Raw genomic sequence first — 23,483 nt, 5'->3', positions numbered from 1 at the left:
TTAGATGGTAGTCCCAGATGTCCCCTACAAGCTGCAGGCCGAACCGAGTTGATATCTGGATGGAACACTTTTTTATTTGAGTTTGAAAATTATGAAATTTTTTCACTAAAATGCCAATAACTCCCTTTAGATTTAACCAATTGGAATGCTCTATCCTGCATTTTGTTGCATTTTTTAAGCCCTTTCAGATGCATTTTGAATTTTGAAAATAGATTGAATTTTGCTTAAGTTATAGCCTTTTGAAGATTTTTGACGTTTTTGAACCTTTAAACTTCGTGTCCCGATTTGCCCCACTTCCTGTTGACCTAGAGTGCACATATTTTGGCCAGATGCTAGTTTTATATGTACAAACAACCCCTGAAAATTTCAGGCAGATTGGTGAGGTCGATGCGAGATGGGTATGCTTTGCTCGTGGACTCGCTCTTAAGTTTTATTTATACACTTTTTGGAGGCCGGATCTCAGATATTTCAATAAAAATGATGTCCGGGTCCATCATGCGACCTGTCGTTAGTTAGACAATCGAAAGACCTTTCAAATGAGCCTAATACATCGAATATCTGACAATCCTTTCAAAAATTATTAGCATTATTGTTATTAATACACTTTTAAGAGGTTGGATTTCAGATGTTGTGATAAATATATTGTCTGAATCTTCCATGTGAACTGTTGTTGGATATTTTTTTTATCAGATCCTGCCGATGAGTCAGAAATATTGAAGGTCTGCGAACCCTATCAAAATAAATGAGTAATAAAGTTGATTTGTTAAACATGTTGAGAGGGAATGTTGCTAATTTTACTGAATGTATTGACTTTATGAATGTGAGGAAGGCACCAACCACCTAAAGGTGGATTAAGTAACGTTTTAACATTTAAGTAACTTTTTTATTTGTTGGATTTTGATGAAAATATTTTTCTAGTAGGTTCTTTATTAAAAAAAATAGAATTTTTTTTGAATAAATATTGAAAAAACATATAAAAAAATATTGTTGAAAATATTAGCCTGTGTTGATCAGATAATGAGAAAAGAGTTAACATTTACTTTTACAGTTATTTGATATGCTAAACTTAATTATAAGTACTAATTTTCTAAAAATATTTCAATTAAAGTATTATATTAACATGTCAAATATGAGTAATAAAACGCGTTCCCATCTCTTGACTATTAGAATGCATTAATTTGATTTTTTTCCATTGATTGTTAGGAAAAAAATCAAAGATGAGGAAAAAAACTTAAATGCAAGTACATTCTTTTTTTTTAAAAATAATTTTTAACTATTAAAATTTGTACAAAATTGATTGAAGCTGTAATATATATTTTTGCTTGGAATTTTTTTCAGAGAATTGAAATTAAAAAAAATGGTTGTTGATGTATTTTAAAAGACTTTTAAAAGTTGCTATGTTTGACAATATTTTGCACAAGACATCAAATTGATCATTTTTGTATGACCAGCCCATAAATCTAAGTTTCAATCACAAAAACAAACAAAATCTCGAAAAAATTGTGAAATCATGCAGAATTACTCAATTGTCAAATATTCAACAGCTGATTTTTTTGTGATCTGTTTTAACAATTGTTATTTTTAATCATACCAAAAAAACACTTGTACAGACGAATTCTCCCTTTGTACATGGGTAATTCTCTACCAACTCACACGAAATCGGGAAAAGTTGCCCCGACCCCTCTTCGATTTGCGTAAAACTTTGTCCTAAGGGGTAACTTTTGTCCCTGATCACGAATCCGAGGTCCGTTTTTTGATATCTCGTGACGTAGGGGCGGTACGACCCCTTCCATTTTTGAACATGCGAAAAAGAGGTGTTTTTCAATAATTTGCAGCCTGAAACGGTGATGAGATAGAAATTTGGTGTCAAAAGGACTTTTATGTAAAATAAGACGCCCGATTTGATGGCGTACTCAGAATTCCGGAAAAACGTATTTTTCATCGAAAAAAAACACTAAAAAAGTTTTAAAAATTCTCCCATTTTCCATAACTCGACTGTAAAAAAATTTGGAACATGTCATTTTATGGGAAATTTAATGTTCTTTTCGAATCTACATTGACCCAGAAGGGTCATTTTTTCATTTAGAACAACATTTTTCATTTTAAAATTTCGTGTTTTTTCTAACTTTGCAGGGTTATTTTTTAAGAGTGTATCAATGTTCTACAAAGTTGTAGAGTAGACAATTACAAAAATTTTGATATATAGACATAAGGGGTTTGCTTATAAACATCACGAGTAATCGCGATTTTACGAAAAAATGTTTTGAAAAAGTTGGTTGTCGTCGATCATGGTCGTTCATCGTCACCCGCGACAGACACGGACGACGGAACAAAGAGAAACGCAAAAAGTAACTTTTTCAAAACTTTTTTTCGTAAAATCGCGATAACTCGTGATGTTTATAAGCAAACCCCTTATGTCTATATATCAAAATTTTTGTAATTGTCTACTCTACAACTTTGTAGAACATTGTTATACTCTAAAAAACAACCCTGCAAAGTTAGAAAAAACTCGAAATTTTAAAATGAAAAATTTTGTTCTAAATGAAAAAATGACCCTTCTGGGTCAATGTAGATTCGAAAAGTACATTAAATTTCCCATAAAATGACATGTTTCAAATTTGTTTACAGTCGAGTAACGGAAAATGGGAGAATTTACGTTTTTTTCGGAATTCTGAGTACGCCATCAAATCGGGCGTCTAATTTTACATAAAAGTCCCTTTGACACCAAATTTCTATCTCATCACCGTTTCAGGCTGCAAATTATTGAAAAACACCACTTTTTTCGCATGTTGAAAAATGGCAGGGGTCGTACCGCCCCTCCGTCACGAGATATCAAAAAACGGACCTCGGATTCGTGATCAGGGACAAAAGTTACCCCTTAGGACAAAGTTTTACGCAAATCGAAGAGGGGTCGGGGCAACTGCTGTGTGAGTTGGCGGAGAATTACCCACATGCTTAAGATATTCACCCAAAGAACTTTTCACAAAAGCTCATTTTCCAAACTTATTCCCTTCCAACACACCAAATCCCTCCCCCCAAAGCTTGCAAATCGCATCAAACACAGCTGCCAGATCGAAAAATCTCCAACTCCCCCGCGTTCGACCGCGCGCGTCATCTGCGTTTCGTTTCCTGCTCTGCCCAAATAAATTTCCTTTCCCCACTTGAAAGTTTCGATATTTTTGGTTGTTGCTGTATCTAAAACAAAAACAGGACACCCTGCGCCGTCCTTATTTACGATAATGGAGCCTTGCGGAAGGCGATTCGATCAGTTTCCTTTTGGGAAGTGAAAAAATATATGCATGAAACGTGGGTACTCCCTCAATGGTCCGGGGAAAACAAATCCCACCCAGCAAATTGTTGGAGAATTAGGGTGAAAACAGCTTTTTTTTAGAATTTAGTCAAAAAAATTAAATATGCATGTTTGTTCAAGAATTAAACGAATGAAAAATGAACAAACTTTAAGAAACGTTTGATGGAACCAAATTAGGTACACGCTAGGTCCAAAATAGGTTCATCCCCGCGCAATTTCAAAATCGAACCGGAAGTTGATGTTATGAACCGCAGAAGAGGGTGGCCAGATAATCGCATCGCGTGTGGCTGGAAGGGAGGTTGTTGGTGGCCACTTTTGGATGAAATTGAAATTTATCCCGACGGAGTCTGGTGCGATGGATTTAAAGCGTTCTGGATAATGTTGAAATGGGTGGTAAGTCTTGGGGAAGGTGGAAAATTGTGTACATTGTGGCCAAGGTATAAGAGCAAATGCAAATATGGAAAAGCAATACACTTCTCCTCTGCGGTGAAAGCCGGACGTCGAGGAATGTTGCGGCTATCTTTTGGGGAGGTTTTTTTGCGTTCTGCCAGGAGTTCAATTTTCAAATAGAAACTCGAGGGACGAAGGAATGTCGAGAGCTGCAGTATAAGCTGTGGTCATAATGGAGCAAAGTTGGGATGAGGGTTTATTATGTAGCTTTGATTAAGGCGAACTGATGAAACCAAGGTTTGCTTTAAGGATTATTTCGAAGATTATGAAAGGCCCCAGGTTTATTCTTTAAAATCATCTTCGTTTCAGTTTATAACTAAATTTAAAAAATCATAGAGTTCTCCACTCAACCACTCCAAGGATAACAGCATTCCTAAACTCTAAATCACGTGTCCCTGTCAACATTCCACCACGTCAGCAGGTCCTCCACATGTCGACCGGAAAGTTTTCAGCCAAAAAAAGAGCGCATTAGACACGCGAATTAATTTCCCGAAGCTGAGCTGATAAGCTTCCAAAACAACTTCTCGGTCCACCTTCCTGCACAATCCTCATAGTGGTCCTTGGAACGATGGGTTGTTCACCGTGTATGCGAACCTCCCCCAACAGCCATAAATCCTGGCAAGCTCATGCCTCAAACAACACGCAAATCTGAATTCTCCGAGGGAGGACGTGAGCAAAAGGGGGGAGGAGGGATGTTACTTTATTTATTGCTTGACCTTGCTTAAAGTTTTATTTTTTAATTTGAGAATTATTAAATTAAAATGAAGATTCGAATAAATTTAAAGATTTGAAGATTTGAAGATTTGTTTTGAAGATTTGAAGATTTGTTTTGAAGATTTGAAGATTTGAAGATTTGAAGATTTGAAGATTTGATGATTTGAAGATTTGAAGATTTGAAGATTTGAAGATTTGAAGATTTGAAGATTTGAAGATTTTAAGATTTGAAGATTTGAAGATTTGAAGATTTGAAGTATTTGTAGTATTTTAAGTACTTGGCGTATTTGAAGTATTTGAAGTATTTGAAGTATTTGAAGTATTTGAAGTATTTGAAGTATTTGAAGTATTTGAAGTATTTGAAGTATTTGAAGTATTTGAAGTATTTGAAGTATTTGAAGTATTTGAAGTATTTGAAGTATTTGAAGTATTTGAAGTATTTGAAGTATTTGAAGTATTTGAAGTATTTTAAGCACTTAAAGTATTTCAAGTATTTGAAGTATTTGAAGTATTTGAAGTATTTCAAGTATTTCAAGTTTTTCAAGTATTCGAAGTATTCGAAGTATTCGAAGTATTTGAAGTATTTGAAGTATTTGAATTTGAAGTATTTGAAGTATTTGAAGTATTTGAAGTATTTGAAGTATTTGTAGTATTTTAAGTACTTGGCGTATTTGAAGTATTTGAAGTATTTGAAGTATTTGAAGTATTCGAAGTATTTGAAGTATTTGAAGTATTTGAAGTATTTGAAGTATTTGAAGTATTTTAAGTACTTAAAGTATTTCAAGTATTTCAAGTATTTCAAGTATTTCAAGTATTTGAAGTATTTGAAGTATTTGAAGTATTTGAAGTATTTGAAGTATTTGAAGTATTTCAAGTATTTGAAGTATTTCAAGTATTTCAAGTATTTCAAGTATTTCAAGTATTTCAAGTATTTCAAGTATTTCAAGTATTTCAAGTATTTCAAGTATTTCAAGTATTTGAAGTATTTGAAGTATTTGAAGTATTTGAAGTATTTGAAGTATTTGAAGTATTTGAAGTATTTGAAGTATTTGAAGTATTTGAAGTATTTGAAGTATTTGAATTTGAAGTATTTGAAGTATTTGAAGTATTTGAAGTATTTGAAGTATTTGTAGTATTTTAAGTACTTGGCGTATTTGAAGTATTTGAAGTATTTGAAGTATTTGAAGTATTCGAAGTATTTGAAGTATTTGAAGTATTTGAAGTATTTGAAGTATTTGAAGTATTTTAAGTACTTAAAGTATTTCAAGTATTTCAAGTATTTCAAGTATTTCAAGTATTTGAAGTATTTGAAGTATTTGAAGTATTTGAAGTATTTGAAGTATTTGAAGTATTTCAAGTATTTGAAGTATTTCAAGTATTTCAAGTATTTCAAGTATTTCAAGTATTTCAAGTATTTCAAGTATTTGAAGTATTTGAAGTATTTGAAGTATTTGAAGTATTTGAAGTATTTGAAGTATTTGAAGTATTTGAAGTATTTGAAGTATTTGAAGTATTTGAAGTATTTTAAGCACTTAAAGTATTTCAAGTATTTGAAGTATTTGAAGTATTTGAAGTATTTCAAGTATTTCAAGTTTTTCAAGTATTCGAAGTATTCGAAGTATTCGAAGTATTTGAAGTATTTGAAGTATTTGAATTTGAAGTATTTGAAGTATTTGAAGTATTTGTAGTATTTTAAGTACTTGGCGTATTTGAAGTATTTGAAGTATTTGAAGCATTTGAAGTATTCGAAGTATTTGAAGTATTTGAAGTATTTGAAGTATTTGAAGTATTTGAAGTATTTGAAGTATTTTAAGCACTTAAAGTATTTGAAGTATTTCAAGTATTTGAAGTATTTGAAGTATTTGAAGTATTTCAAGTATTTCAAATATTTCAAGTATTTCAAGTATTCGAAGTATTCGAAGTATTTGAAGTATTTGAAGTATTTGAAGTATTTGAAGTATTTGAAGTATTTGAAGTATTTGAAGTATTTGAAACATTTGAAGTATGTGAAGTGTTTGAAGTATTTGAAGTATTTGAAGTATTTGAAAAATTTTAAGTATTGAAAGTATTTGAAGATTCAAAGACTTGAAGAATATGAAGAAACGCTCCATCTCATTTCCATCTATGCTCACAGCTCATTGCTGAACTACAAAAAAAAAAAACACTGCTTCGGGGGTCGCTCAGCTCATGCTCTCCTTTTATGTATCGCCCCGTTAGTCTGTACAGCCACCAACGGCCAAACCCGTGTGAGCACGTTGCCTTATTGAAAGTGAAATTTTGAGAGATTTATTACGATATTGTTCGCGTTCGCTAAATGGAGCTGGCGGCGGCCGACGGTCCCAGAACCTCGCAGATCCCCGACACTTTGCGCGCCAAAAAGGATCTCCTGACTTGGGGAGTGGATTTGAGGGGTGGCGGTTTGGTTTTCGCTTTTTATTCCAACCGACACCCTTGAACCCTTCCCACCCACGTCAACTGCGGTGTGGTCCCAAAGGCAGTAAAAAGCAAAAAACTCGCAAAGACTCGTACCCCCAAGTTTGGAGCGCTGTTTTCGCACATATTTTGTCTGCCGGTTGGACTTGCGAGCATAAATTTTACAATCTCGGAAACTGGCCCAAGTCTGGCGCGTTTGCGGAGCTCTCTATTGGGATGTCACAGACTGAACAGACGTAAAAGTTGGAATCTCTTTATCGAATTTGAACAAAAATTGATTATGATTGAGTTTACGATCCACTTGTCTCTGACGAGATCATGAACACTCACGGATAGTGTCGGTTGTATCTTGCGATACGTTACGACCAGGCCAACCCAGCCAGCGACCATTACGACTCTAGAGTAAGGACAACACTACAGCTCTGGCGGCTGGCCTGGTATTGGAACCGGAGACGATCCCGGCAAATGGAGTTGTGGGCCCGGATTCAGACGCGGAAAAGAGGTATCTTTCCCAGGAGGGAAACAATAAAAATCAGTGCGGCAGTCTGCGAAGCGGCTCGCAGACGTAAATATACAGCCCAGTTCTGGACTTATAAACCTTGTAACCACCATGTGAGAACGCAGAGCCGCCACACGGTAAGAGCAAGGTTTGAATTATTAATTCGGCTAGACGGTACGAGATGGCGTAGGAGCCCAAAAAATAATTTGATCAATAGTGAAAATTTACAATATATGGAAATATATGGCTAGACTGAATGTTAAAAATATGTTTGAAGTTTTCATCCTTCCGTTCAAAAATGAATTATTTCAAAATCAAATATCAAAATTTCAATCACTAAGAAAATCTTCAAATTATATTTTTTAACTTTATGACAAATAATAGAATAAAAAAAATGATATTTTATCAATTTAAGCAAAACAAAACAGAAATTATCAGGCTTCACGATGAAAATGTTAAAATATTGACAAAGACCATCGAACAAATCCATCAAATTTTGTGAAAAAACTTAAATTTTTGGAAAGGTTTGAATTTTTTCGACATTGTTTGAAGTTCATCCATCTACCTTAAGAATCAATAAGTAAATATTATCAAAAAAAAAAAAAACAAATTATATTCGCAAAACTGTTGTACAAATCAAAAAATGAATAATAATAATATATTAAATACCAAAGCTATTAGGACAACTTTTGGCAAAACTAAACAAAACCATAAAGTAAATTTCGAGATAAAAAAAATCTTAATTTTTTGTAAATGTTTGACGTTTAACATCCAAAATAATCTTTTAAGCAAATGCAGGCATTACTTAATCTTATCTAATCGATCCCAAACTTTGGATCATTTATTATTTTTTTCTTTAAGAATTCTACCTTCACAATAAAATTGTAGAATAATTCTTAAAACAGGAAATAAACATATGATTTCTTTAGTAATTTATCTAACAATTCAAATATTATTTTTTTTCAATGTTTCTAATAGCGATCTATAATTTCTTTATTTGATATGAATTGATAATGAATTTATATAAAAAAGTTGAATTAAGAATTCTTTGAAAAAAAACAATAATATTTTTTAGATTTTTAGGATTTAAAAGATACATTGGAAAGCCTAAATGAAACATTTGGATAAAACTTTACAAACAAAGAGCAAAAACTAAAAATGTTTTTGAAAGAAAAATAACTGCAATTATTCAATCCCTTACATTTTGTGACAACTTGATGATTCTTTAATATTCTCTTTAGAATTGAATTTGAGCTATTTACTTTTTATTGAATTTTGTAACAATTTTGGTGTTTGTTTTCTTTTAATTTTTTTTCTTTATATCCTTAAATGTTAAAATAGCACAGGCTTATATCATACTTTTTTTTTGAAAACTTATTTAAAATTGTAATTCTTCATGAAATATCAATTAAACTTAAAATAAAGTACTGCAATGAAAAATAAAATCAAATTAAACGGGATCGCACGGAAATTCCGCAAAATCATTAAATTTCACTAACCATAGTATTAAATAAAATTACAAGCTACACAAAGAAAAAAAGTCACTTTAAAATGCAAACGTCAACGCAAACTTTCCTTAAAAAGATGTAAAAATATTAGCGCTCACCACAGGATGACAACTTGGAAATTAGTTTCCGCGAGCAAGTTTATGTTATTTCCCTCCTTCCCCTTTCACCACAATTCCCACTACCAGAAAATGCACTCCTTCTTCGTCACCATCTGTTTCCACTCTGTCATTTTGCGAAACAACAAACACAAAGCGAGGAGATGTTTTGAGGAACGAGGGAAAACTCTTCTCCGCAGTCAAACTTTGAGATAACTAGCTAACTATTTCTGCTACTTCTTTCAAGATTTATCATTCATTCATTCAAGTGGAGAGGCACCACGAAAAGCTTCGCTCCGGCTGATGTGCTTCAGTGAAAATTTCGTACGTAAAATTTTGCGTCCGGAAAAAGGAGGCAGGAAGAAATAGCTCAAACCAAAAGAATGTTGCATCTTTTCCGCGCTTTTCCATTTTCCCACTCCCCCCAGAAAAAAGTCACCACAAGCATGGAATTATTTCGCAAACTTTTGTGTACAGCCTCGCAGTGTAAGGATGTGAGTGAAAAACGCAACTTTTTTCTTCGGATGGCATTCTCGGAAAAATGTTTTCCCTTCACCACTTTTCTCGAATTTCCCAAGCTCAGCTGGGTTTCGCAATTTTTCTCGGTGGGATGCGGCAAAAATTATCCTTTCCGAGCGATGTCTGCGATGCGAAATTGCCAAATGAGCAGTGCCAAAGGGAAGCTTTTACTTTGTGTGTGCCGACTTGAATTAGTGAAGCTTTTTTTCAAGGGAAAATTTATCATGTTTGTTTTGAAGTTTAGTTGGCGTCATCGTCGGCGTTTTTGGAGGTGAATGCTTCCGCTTCGAAAGACGACGAATTTTGGGAGAGTTTTTGGATGCCAGTGAAAAAGTTTGCATTTATTTTTGCCTGCCGTAACTATCCAGCCTGGCTGGAGAGAGGTTTGTTAAGAGGCTTACGTCAACGAGTTGAAATTTTCCGGATGAGTTGGGATTTTTGGAAGCTTGGAAGACGATGATTTACAGTACTCTGGAACAAGTAATCTGGAGCTCTTTTGATTGTTGGAATTATCATGTTCACTAAAATAAGTATTGGGGGTATTGTATAATGAAATAACTTTTTTAAAAATAATGACTTCAAATAAATTAAAATACCGTAAATTTGAATGCATGCAGTGCAATTGTATACAATTTTAAAATGAAAAACGCCGTGATATTTTATTATATAAAAAAATAATAAAAAAATATATTTGTGGTAGTGCAATTCTTTAGCTTTCCGCTAAATTCGGAATTTTCTAATGGATTTGAAATCATGGCAATGATTGGTGATTATCAGAACCATTCAGAAAAAAATGTTCAGCTGCCTCAAATTCCGATTAAGACATTGCTCAATTTTTAGAATAAAGAAAAATCAATGATTGAACATAATACTCGCTCCCACCATCATTTGATAAGTTTTGTTTGAAAGGTTAAAAAACTTGAGAAAAAATCCCATAGCTTAAAAACTTTTTGAAAAAATAAGAAAAAAAAAACATCAAGGTTTGACAGAATTTGTTGTGATTTTCCAAGTGAATTAAAATTAAAACTTTTTATTTCAAACTTCAGTTCAAAACAATGTTCTCTTATTGGCACTCAAAAGATGTGAAAACCTCCTTTGAAAACATTTGAGCAATTGCTGATGAATAAAGTTTTTTTTTGGCCAAGTTATGAATATGTTTTTTGAAATGGTAATCTTTGTTATGTTTTAAAAAACAATTTCAGAATGTAGAGGTTACTTAAAAAAATAAAGGAATAGAGTTTACATTCTCGTTCACCTAAAAACATACTGATTTCGACTCTGACTCTGGCTTCTAAAATTAAGTGACTCCAACTCAGCTTTCGAAAAATACTCAACTGCACTAATTTCGCCAAAAACTTCCATAGAAAGCTTTTGAAAATAATCCAATTAAATCTTAACATTTCAAAAGGCCTAAACTTGTTTATGAGCAATTCTCCACCAAATCCGGAATTGGATTTAACTTATATTTTTTGATTTGGCTCAAACTTTGTGGGGGCTTTTCCTATGACCAAAAAAATATTTTGTGTCATTGGTTCACCCATAAAAGTCTCCATACAATTTTGGCAGCTGTTCATACAAAAATGGTACGTAAATATTCGAAAATCTGTAACATTTCAAGGACTTAACTTTTTTTTTACAAAAAATCAATTTCCCTAATACCGTATTTATTAATTTTTGATTTTTTTTACATGTTTTAGGGGACAAAACGAAGCTTTTTTTAAGCCATTCAAAAGAATGGACCTAAATTTTGCCGACGAGCTATGATTTTTTAAAATAGTTTAAAATAAATCTAGTGCTTAAACTTTTTTGACCTTTTTTATGAAAAATTAAATTTGGTCCACAAAAAATTCAAACATGAAAAAATAAAAATTAAGTGTAAATTAACCGTTAAATAGAATTTTCATAATAAAAAATCAAATAAAAAATTTGCATTTTTTTTCGTGTGTCATTTTTTTTATAAATAGTCCTGATTACTACACTTTTGTAAGTTAGAAAATAAAATATTTTTCGAATAAAAAATGAGGTTGATTTATTGGGTTCAAAAACCAAATTTCAAATATTTTCATAATTTAAACTTACACAACAATAATAACTATTCATCAAGATATCTTCAATAACATTTCTATGTCTTGAAACATGATTTTTTTTAATTTGGAAATTCTGTTCGCAAAACCTATTTTTTGTAAAATCTTCTTTACGTAGTGTTCAAGTTGCTAACGTTACTTAGAGTAATTTTAGGATAAAAACTTTTTTTGATTTTAAACTATTTAGATTAAACATTAGTTCTATTCAACTTTAGTTCCATTTAAAAAAAATGGTGCCAAATTAAATAAAATGTATTTAACTCTCTCCTTAGGTTTTATTTAAATATTCCATAACATAATAATCTTTCCTCATTTTGGTAATTTGGGGAAATATTCATCAAATAAAAAAAAAAACTGTTTCAAAGCATTCTTTCTATGACTATGGTGCTTTTCAGTTGTACAAAAGAACGGTATATCTAAATTTAACGCTAAAAAACAATTCTGTCCAAATGTCACCAATTTTTTTTAAATGATATCGTTAAAAATAAGAATAAAAAAACAACGGGTTTCAAACAAACTTAAATCTAATTTAAAAAATTATTCAATGCAAAAATCTTCAAAAATGCTTAGAATACAGATTGGAACAGACATGATACCTGATTTTTTTTTTATGAATCCTTGGTAATTTTGAAAAATTGTTATCGCAAAAATTATTTTTTTCGTTCTACAGCATTGTCTTGGCGTTCTCGATTGCGAGATTCCTACTCGAAACTTGATTGTTGAGGCAATTGCAAACCTCTGTCTGTTATCGTGTTGAATGCAAATAGACCAAAAAGGATTGTTTTATTTATTTTTTTTCTTTTAGATTTTCTCCTAATTACACTTATGATAACTTAACTAACCTGAAATAATATCTACTTTTCTTCCAGAACCACCTCACCAATCAACAGAGATTCAACTTCATCAACTCAAATCTACTACTCAGATTGTCATCTAGCCTTGGAAGAAATGCCTCGTAAGCCGTTTCCAGCACATACCATCAGTTCCTGCCGGCTCCCGTGGCATGAGTTATGAACGCACTTCAATCCTCTATCCTCCAACAAAACGACACCAGAAGAATCCACTGAACGCAGCAGCTTGGCAGGGACAAGCGCGATGCGACGCCCGGAAAGCTTCAGCTGAGAATCAGTGCCTCACACTTGAACGCGTTTAACGAGGAAAATTTGCCCAGCTTCAAAAGCTCCTTCGACGACTCGCCGTCAAAACTGCCAAACAATGAAAGTTTCTTGTAAATTATCGCATTTCCTAAATCTATGCTTCATTTTCGCGACGCTGGCGCCGCTGGAAGCTGTTGAGCATCATCATCAACGTCCTGCTGCCCAAGCGAGAGATAAATCAGACCCGCCGCCGTTGGAACCGGTTAATCATCATTTAGGGTCGATGCTGGCAAACAGCGGCAGGGCGGCCAACTCGACGGAAGAGTCATCGCCGGCAAGGGTTGCCAGCGGTCGATCGAAAGTGAATTTTAATACATTGTTCAAGAGTAAAAAGGATGCTAACGAGGGCGGTTTTGGAGGAGTTGCTGATGAGCATCAACGGCGCCGTTCAGCTGAAGTGCTGCTGTTGACGTCGACGTCCCGGTCCTCGACGGTTGTTGGGGAGGAGGAGGAGGAGCAGGATGAGGAAGACCCGGAGTACGACGATTACGGCGGAACGCGAGGAGCTGCTGATAATTATGACGAGGAAGACAAAATCATCAATCCGGCGGCGTTGGACAATTTTTTCGACAAGTTCACTCCGAAGGACAAAACGCCCTTCCGGAAGGGGAACAGTGACTACGATGAAGAAGAAGAGGACGAAGACAGTGATGAGGGGTTAGAGACGGAGGAAGATTCGTATGGTGAAGGGGAGGGGGACATTCTACCCGTGGATGGGGGAGCTTTTGAGAGTTTTGGGAAGCCAGATGGAACGGAAGATGGGACTGGGGGAGGTGGAGTGAACAAAGGGGATAGTGCATTGCCGTACTTTTTGGTGGAGCCCCAGAGTACGCACGTGATACGGAACAAACCTGCGATACTGAAGTGCAAGGCGGCAAATGCGTTGCAGGTGAGTCGAGTTTTTTTAATTCTACAACATTTCAAAATAATTTAAAAAAAACATGGAATTCATATAAAAAGACTGGGGTTCATTAAAATGGAGACATTTTAAATACAATTTTATTACTAAGTTTTTGTAGCGTATTTTAATTATTTTTTTTTTATAATATTGTATTATAAAATAGTTCAACTGTGTTAACCATTATTTTCCAAAACAATTTTTTAGAATAAATCGCAGGATCTTTAATATATTTTTCGAAGTAAAGAAGTACCCTGTTTGTATAAAAAAGATACATGTATAAAACAATCAACAATTTAATGGAAACATAACAACATTCAATAATTGATACAAAATATCAATTTAATTATAAGGCCAAAACTAATTTCATTTATGGTTTTTGTATCCCCTCATCACTTTTTTTTTTTTAATTTAACGCCTGAAGTACCGTTTTCTGAATTTCGATGTCACTATGCTATCTTGTACTAAGCTTGCTTGTTTTCATATCTAGTAAGCATAAGAGAGCACAGAGGCATCGATATGTAGAATTAATTGTCAACTTCATGGTATGGAAGGCTAAGGATTTAGTCCTATTTCTATTCAATTCGTCACTATTAAAACCTATTTCGATTTTTTTTTTGCAAGGTTGTTTGACAACTTTCTTTTGAGTTATTTATTTCTCAATTTCGGTAGATTCCGTCTTCACGGATCATTAGATAAGAATTCCCTACGGCTAAGATCAGAATTGAGAAGAATGCAAATTTAAATTAAATTCAGCTGATTACACTTATATTCAATAGTGTTAAAATTTTGTAGTTTTTAGATTTTATTGGCCCCCTGATTTTTCGGACCGTTTTGAATGAGGTACCAAACATTTTTTTAAAATATTGTGATTTCATGAAATAGTGTTCCAAGTAAAACACCACGAGAAGTTAGATTTGTAAGATGAATTCTATGCTTTTATTCACTTATTCTTAAGCTGAAACCAATAAGACTTGTTCTTTGCAATGAAAAACTTCATTTCAGCATGATTTTTTTAACTTTATGTGTCAATGTCATTCTTAAACTGCGAACTAGTCAGAGAGATAAATTTAAAAGCATTTTTATGGTAGTGGCGCAAGGATTTTACTTACTGATTTGAAATTTAAAAAAAAATAATGCTCCCTATATGATATTTTGTAAAAAACAGCATATAAAATTGGAAAATTTGTATTTTTTTTAATGAAGTTGTATGATTTTTTAAAGCAGTCAAGCCATTAATTGATCGTCACACTCATCTTGAACATTAAAGTTGCTGTTCTATACAATTTGGTTACAAAATATAAAACAAAAGCAGGATCAGAATAATTTTCGATAAATTCCAAATTTCCCGGAAATTCCCGGGATTTCCCGGAAAATTTGTTAAAAAATTCCCGTTTCCCGGGAATTTTTTAACCCCGGGAAATTGGACGCTCTAATTAACGCGAACAATTTTATCATTCTATGAAAACTATGGGAAATCGTTCTCAAAGTGCGATAATTTTACCAGCGATAACCGACGATTACTTATTTGAATATCTATTGAAAAGAAACTCAAGTCAACAAAATTATCTTAGTAAGTAAAACTCAAAAAAAAAATCACAAAACATCGTTTTTTATTTACAGCAATTCCAATTGAAAAGAGCATAAACTGAAAAAAGTGCTACGATCGGGCATTTTCTGGAAGTTCCTTGGTCAAAATAATTAGACCCATATTCTTTCTGGCCATTAGGGTGACCTATGCCGTGAAAGGGTAGTCCAAAATATGATCATTATCGTCGGTTTTAACAAATAATCATTACTCCGAGCCGATTCCACCAATTCCAATTCCAGAGATTCAGTGGAAAAAAACAAACAGAAAAAAAAGCTTTCAAAAAATGTCACAAGCTTCCCAATTTGCAATACTTGCATTGTATTAAAAAAAACTTGGATTTTTCTGTTTCTATTTCTTTGATTCGCTGCATCTTAGCAACAAGAGCAGGCATGCCAGATATACTGAAAATCTGTATTTTACATATTTTTCAGTCCTAAAAATCTCAAATATATCTCAAGTAAATAAAGATTTATGTTAAGGAAAATACAGATCTCTCATAAAATAATCTGACATCGTTGGACCAGAAGTCTAGTTTATTGTTTATGTAACATTTTGTACACTTAAACATATTGAAAAATCTAAAAAATAAGTTTTATTAAAAACGACAAAAAAATTCAGCGTGCGTTTTTTTAAAGTCCCCAACAATCCCTGGAACCTTGCTCAAGACACCAAATCGGTCAAAAGATACAGATTTTGGAAAATTTACGTGCTCTATTGTTTGAACAGCTGTCAAAATTGTATTGAGACTTGTATGGGTAAACCAATGACTACGGGGGAGTGATTTTCCACGGCAAAATAATTGAAATTACGCGGCATGTTATTTTTTGAAATCAACATTAAAATTAACATTAAAAAGCACAAATATGTACAGAAAAGTGTTTTAAAAAGTAACAGTAGTTCAAGATACAAATGAAACCCTTTACACATATTATTTATTTTCACAAAAACATTTTTAAATAATGCAGAATTTTTGTCAGCTAAATTATGATTGAGCTATTTTACTATTACTGAGATTTTTGAAAGTGATTTTGCTAAAATATCTCTGAAACGAAGCAAATCCTAAAAGTAGAATCAGCTAAATAAATGTTATAAAAATTTTGTTTGTGTTCATAAATTCAAGCAAAAGATAATTTTTGCATTTAAACAAAGTTAAGGCAAATTTCATTTGAAGAATTATTTTTACATTTATTGATAATTCCAGAAAATTATGATACCATACAAAATGCTAAGTAAATTTTATTTCAACCTGTACTGTATTTGAATCCAATTGATAAAAAACTTCTTTTATAATCAAAACATAAAAAAAATATTTTTCTCATTTATTCACTTGTTTATCTAAATTTTAATTAATTTTATGAGGATTTTAAAATAATATAGCTCATTTTTTTTGAATAACATTCTCTGACAAAAAAAAATTGCTGGAAATTTTAAATTAATTATCTATATATCGAACAATATTATTTTCCAAAAAATGTTATTAATTTGCTTTGCATTTTTTTATAGTTTGGAAACTTATAAAGTGTACGAATAAAAAATCAATAGTTTATTGCTTTAAAAAGTAATTTTTCTAATAATTATTTAAAATTTTGCGGCATTTCTCGGTATTTACTTATTTTTTACGGCCAGGTGCAAATTTCACGGATTACGCGGCTTACGCGAAATCGCGGAAAATCACCAGCCCTTCCAATGACACAACATGGCTTCTTTGGCCATAAGGAAAGCCCCCACAAAGATTGAACTAGATAAAAAAGGCACAACATTGGTCGAATTCGTAGTGAATTGACGATTTGCAAATAAAGAAAATCAGTGAAAATTTAAATGGGGTATTTTGTAAAAAAAAATTGAGTATTCAAATGAATAAACTTTGGCCGATGCAAATCGTTTTTGAGGGGAGGGGAGAAAAAGTTAACAAATTGAAATTACAGGCCACGGTTTAAACATTTTAATGAAAAAAGTGTTTTAAAATGCTTCATACATCTGTCCAGTTGTTTTGCATTCAATAGTATCCAAAAAATTTATGTATTGACGAAAATTTTATTTTTGCAAGAAAAAAAAGTGTTCGCGGTACTGTACATTTTAATTTCTTAAAAGTTCAAATATTTTTAAACGAGCCCCAACATTCGTAATATGACTAACAATACAGAAAAAGGCATTTTGGATAGTTTTCAGTTGATTAGACTGCTATTTCCATTGAAATTTTCAACGCGATTTTCAAATTCAAGAAACTTTAACATTTACTAGAGCAGATTAACACGATCTAAAGACCAATAGTAATATCAGATGCTCTACTTTGTTGAATTTGAACTGATTTTTTTATTCATTTTTTAAGATCCTATTGCATGAACGAATAGTTTAATGTTTTTTTTTTACTTGAAAATTTTACAATTTTATTTACAATTACCAAAAATTATCAAAAATCTATTTGAAAACAGTTTTTAAAAATTTTAAATGTTAAAGACAAATTAAAAATTCCATAAAACTCGTTAACATACTATCAAATCTCAAATCTCATATCCTATTTATCAAGCACAAAATAGAACGCCAATTTTAATTTGCAAACATTCCCCTCCCAAGGAGGTTATTCCCTCTTCCCTTAACTTGATCCATCGTAAAAAAATTGCCCTCTCACTAAGCACTCATTACTTGGAGGCGCCAGTAATGTTCATCGAGGGCTCCATTTCATTGCACTCCCACGTGGAATTTTTGTTCTCCCTCTTTCGCTCTGACAGTTGCTCGTTTACCAAAACTCAGGCCTTCCTTCATCCACTTTTGCACCGTATTTAATCATTTAATCCACTTTCAAGCTCCGATTCACAGCCCCCAAGGTTTTCAGCTTCGTCTCATGTTCCAGCTCCCCCCCTTTGAAACCCCACGTGGGAGGGGGTTCATGTTTGCAAAATTCACCATTTTACAAGCTCAATAAATCACTCGGCGGGAAATTAAACAAAGCTCAGCTCACACCGGCTGAGGGAAAATGATGCTGCAATGTAATCTCACACGAGCTGAAGGAAAATCTTTTTTACGGCTTTGACTAACACGGGCAGCACACACACACACACACCACTGTTACTTCCAGAAACAAGAATGGGGACTATTTTGCATACAAGGCAATACACACAGTCACACTGACACATTCAAAGTGGCAGCATAAAAGCGTAGCAAAATGGAACATGAATGAAAGTGGAAAATTTTAATGCCAAAGCTTGTTTTTCCCGGAAACTGCAAAATGCTAATGCCTTTTCATGGGCTCTCTTTCGCTCGAGTTCTGTCGAAGAAGTCAAGGAGGGGGAGGGAGGAGGAATATGGGGAAAGGGGTCGTCCATTCTAGAATCGACCAAAGTACACGTATCACTGCTGAATGCTTTTTAGGGGGTTGACTGGCTCGGCATGGGGTTGAAAGTGAATGAAGAGAGAAGCAGTCAATGATGGAGAAACTGAGGAACACTAGGGTTGATAAGGAGATGCTGATTTTAGTTTTAGAATATAGGGAAGAGATGAACGTACTGACCATTTTTCAGTAAAAAAAAAGTTGAAAATCATTATAATTTATTTAAAAATTGTTGATTTAAAAATTGTTGACAAAATTTCATAAAAATGTAATCAAACTAAATTAATCTCTAAAAAGCTATATGAAATATATATTTTTTGATGAACAGGCATGTGGTACAGGAAGTGATATTTATTTTTACTATTATATTACTCTCTTGAATCCTACAAAAAAAATCGGCATTTTGTTATTATTATAATGCATCTACAATTTTGCCAAGAACAATTCAAAAACCTTCAAAAATCTTGAGAAGAGATTTTGTGAACTATTTGACATCTTTTTCAAAGTTGTAGGTTGTTATTTAGATAATTAATACAAAAAAGAACACGAAATAAAGTTACTGGCAAACAACGTACATTTGAATAAATTTATTAGTGCTTTTTATGGGACTGAATAAGAAGGCATCTTTTACCCACGAGTTTAAGATTGTGCAAAATCAGGTAGCTATGATTTTATTACCATAAAATATGATTTTTTGAAAAAACCTTAGTCTTAATAAAATCTTATAAACAAAATATTTCTATAATCATTGCATTTTTAAATGCAAAATAAAAAAAAATGCAAAATTTGTGTGGAAAATCACTTGAAACTTTTTAGAAAAATATAAATAAATCAGAAGTTACCGTTTTTTTGGAATGACGTAAAAAATGGTGTGAGTAAAATTATTTTCTCATTATCACCTAATTATCCCTTATTTTTGTAACTCATGATATTTCAAAAGCTTTGATATTCAATGTTTGAAAAATATTGTTTATAAAATCATCTGATTTTTCCAATAATTTTTTATACGAAATTTTTCAATCAAGAATAACAATTTATAAGGGTCAGAAACTGTTATCTTTAGTTATATTTTCAAATGTTGGGCTTGATTTGATAAATTCAAAGAGAAAAATTATAATTTAAAGAGCAGAACTGTTTACCAATGTTATAATTTTAACATAGAAGGTTTAACTTATAGTTTCCTAGAGAAAAATAAAGGATATTTCGCTAAGTGTTTTTAAGTTGCAAAAAACATCTTTCGAAAAATTTTACTCAAAAATGCCAACAACGTGAAAACGGTACATTTTATCCAAAAATGCGTAAACTTTTTTTTATTTTTAAAATATGATTTGACCTTATTTCATTGTTTTAATTTCTATCATTTTTAAAAAATTCACTGCTCTGGTTCCAAAATTTGCACCATTCTAAACTCTGACGTAAAAGATGTCAAATCAAAACATATCTAATATTTTTAGATTTTTTTATGTTTTGTGTGTCTGTTTTTTTTCCTGAAAAGTCCTTGTCATTACCTAAAATTTTGCCGAAGCTGATTTTTTTTAGAGTCTCAGGATTAGAAAAAAATGTCTTAAATAACAAATTTTCTAAAATTGTTTTAAAATAGGGTTTGATAGGATAGATCTTGATTTAAATTCAAAATACGTTAGTTGGAAATGTTTAAAAATTTGCGAAATTCTTGAGAAGTACTCAGTTTAAGAATCATTTGTTTTTCTTTTCCAGGTTAGATTTTGTAACTATTGATAAAACATAATTTCTTATTTTTCCATGTGGATACAAATTGATGAAAATTGATTGTCATTGTCAATTTTTTGATTGTGATTTTTTACATATTTCCATTAAAAATTTAATTCTGAAAATATGGGTAAAAAATAGTTTCATGAATAAAATTATTCAAATTATTTAATCCAGATGTATTAAAAACTAGTGGAGATATTTGTCAGATTTTGTAACGATTAGGAGATCTTTTTCTAGTTTCAAATAATTTTATATTTCATCCAAAATTACAAAAAAAATATCCCAAATTACAATTCCTATCACTTCAAAAAAGTTGAACTATCAATCAAGCAATAAGCAATAAAAAAATTTAAGTTGAAAATGGCTAATTTATTTTTTTAAATTTTCTGAAAATTCAAAACTGATTTGATTATTTGTGACAACTTTTTTGTGTGGTAATTGCAAGATAGTCAGTATTGTTTCAATTCAATTATTAGCACAAAACAAAATTGTTAAACTTTTCGGTTAAAATCTGTCTCTTCAATTATGTTTCCAACTCAATATCATATCATAAGACTGATAAATAAATTTTGACTTTTTGTATTTTATATGAATATAAAATAGAAATAAAATTGAATTTGGAAATTTCTTTTGAAAAATAAAATTGATTCAGTTGTTATAATATCAATATTTTCGAAAATTATGTTATTTTAATCTAAAATTTTGAATTGCATTTATTTAAACTTAAATGTTAAATTAAAAAACAAAAAACAAAAAAGAGAAAAGTTAAAAATTGCAAACTTTAAACCAAAATCATTTAAAAATAAATTCAGCCAACCCTGTGCCCACTTTCCCAAACCAATAGTGACGCTGTGAATTCGTTTAACATGGAGTGATCTTTTACTTTTGCCATCATCGACCACGGCAAGACAGCAGCCATCACAGAAATTGTTTTAGCAACAGCAGCTGGAAACAATTCCAGCTTTCGAGGGCTTTTCTTACAGCACCGACTTGCCACTTCTCTCTGGGCAGCAGCAGTAGAAGCAACAAAGAGAGTTTAGGGAAACCCCGCTTAGGGGAGCAATAAAAGGATTATTTTATTTAAATTTTCTCTTTCACTTTTTCGGTTGTTTGGGGAGAAGGGGTTGCACTAGTTTTCTTAAGGGAGATTTCGTTTTGTGGGGAAGTGACATAGAGTTATTTTAAATGTCACAGTATATTTTTGTTATTTAAAACTACATGCATGAGACTTCCAAATGTATCTTTTTTTTCTTTTCAAATAAAAATTAATCGTTTCAAGAGGATTTTTCAAGATACTGAGATCACTTATTTTAATACCAAATTCAATGTTACCAGATCACGTTTCTTACCAACCCCTACCCCAAGACTCTACCACAGGAGTACCGTACTCAATGTTTGATACTTTCTCCATAACCATTTACCGAGATCCAAACAGGATTCAATTTGGTATTCAAAGTTCCTGCCCAGGCTCACTCTTGCATCCTGTTTATAAGAACAAACCCCTTCCTTTAAAGATGGGAAAAAATCTGTGGAGTATCGAAACTAAGTTTTTCAAAAAATGATAAAATGATAAAATGATAAAATGATAAAATGATAAAATGATAAAATGATAAAATGATAAAATGATAAAATGATAAAATGATAAAATGATAAAATGATAAAATGATAAAATGATAAAATGATAAAATGATAAAATGATAAAATGATAAAATGATAAAATGATAAAATGATAAAATGATAAAATGATAAAATGATAAAATGATAAAATGATAAAATGATAAAATGATAAAATGATAAAATGATAAAATGATAAAATGATAAAATGATAAAATGATAAAATGATAAAATGATAAAATGATAAAATGATAAAATGATAAAATGATAAAATGATAAAATGATAAAATGATAAAATGATAAAATGATAAAATGATAAAATGATAAAATGATAAATGATAAAATGATAAATGATAAAATGATAAAATGATAAAATGATAAAATGATAAAATGATAAAATGATAAAATGATAAAATGATAAAATGATAAAATGATAAAATGATAAAATGATAAAATGATAAAATGATAAAATGATAAAATGATAAAATGATAAAATGATAAAATGATAAAATGATAAAATGATAAAATGATAAAATGATAAAATGATAAAATGATAAAATGATAAAATGATAAAATGATAAAATGATAAAATGATAAAATGATAAAATGATAAAATGATAAAATGATAAAATGATAAAATGATAAAATGATAAAATGATAAAATGATAAAATGATAAAATGATAAAATGATAAAATGATAAAATGATAAAATGATAAAATGATAAAATGATAAAATGATAAAATGATAAAATGATAAAATGATAAAATGATAAAATGATAAAATGATAAAATGATAAAATGATAAAATGATAAAATGATAAAATGATAAAATGATAAAATGATAAAATGATAAAATGATAAAATGATAAAATGATAAAATGATAAAATGATAAAATGATAAAATGATAAAATGATAAAATGATAAAATGATAAAATGATAAAATGATAAATGATAAAATGATAAAATGATAAAATGATAAAATGATAAAATGATAAAATGATAAAATGATAAAATGATAAAATGATAAAATGATAAAATGATAAAATGATAAAATGATAAAATGATAAAATGATAAAATGATAAAATGATAAAATGATAAAATGATAAAATGATAAAATGATAAAATGATAAAATGATAAAATGATAAAATGATAAAATGATAAAATGATAAAATGATAAAATGATAAAATGATAAAATGATAAAATGATAAAATGATAAAATGATAAAATGATAAAATGATAAAATGATAAAATGATAAAATGATAAAATGATAAAATGATAAAATGATAAAATGATAAAATGATAAAATGATAAAATGATAAAATGATAAAATGATAAAATGATAAAATGATAAAATGATAAAATGATAAAATGATAAAATGATGAAATGATAAAATGATAAAATAACAAAATAACCCGTTTTCTCAGAGAATCATTCATTTACATCCAGCATCCTCCTAGATGTTGTTTTCTTCGTAGACTTGCCAAGAATTGCCTTCGGCCAGCCTGGTCTACATTGGAGTCTGAGATGACTGTTTCCACGGTTGCCT

At 31.0% G+C, this 23,483-nt stretch overlaps 1 protein-coding gene across 1 annotated transcript in view; it reads left to right on the top strand.

The window, feature by feature from the left end:
- LOC120428792 (uncharacterized) overlaps positions 1-23,483 on the top strand; it is a 244,909-nt gene that overhangs the window by 27,604 nt on the left and 193,822 nt on the right. The window contains exon 2 of the mRNA XM_052707394.1: positions 12,482-13,658. Coding sequence (XP_052563354.1) covers positions 12,828-13,658 — 831 coding nt within the window. The 5' untranslated portion in view covers positions 12,482-12,827. The remainder of the gene's footprint in view (positions 1-12,481; positions 13,659-23,483) is intronic.

This window comes from Culex pipiens, chromosome 2, assembly GCF_016801865.2.
Source record: "Culex pipiens pallens isolate TS chromosome 2, TS_CPP_V2, whole genome shotgun sequence".
Classification (NCBI taxonomy): domain Eukaryota; kingdom Metazoa; phylum Arthropoda; class Insecta; order Diptera; family Culicidae; genus Culex; species Culex pipiens.
Note: the sequence above shows the minus strand (reverse complement) of the source record. Positions and strands in the feature narration are given on the sequence as shown.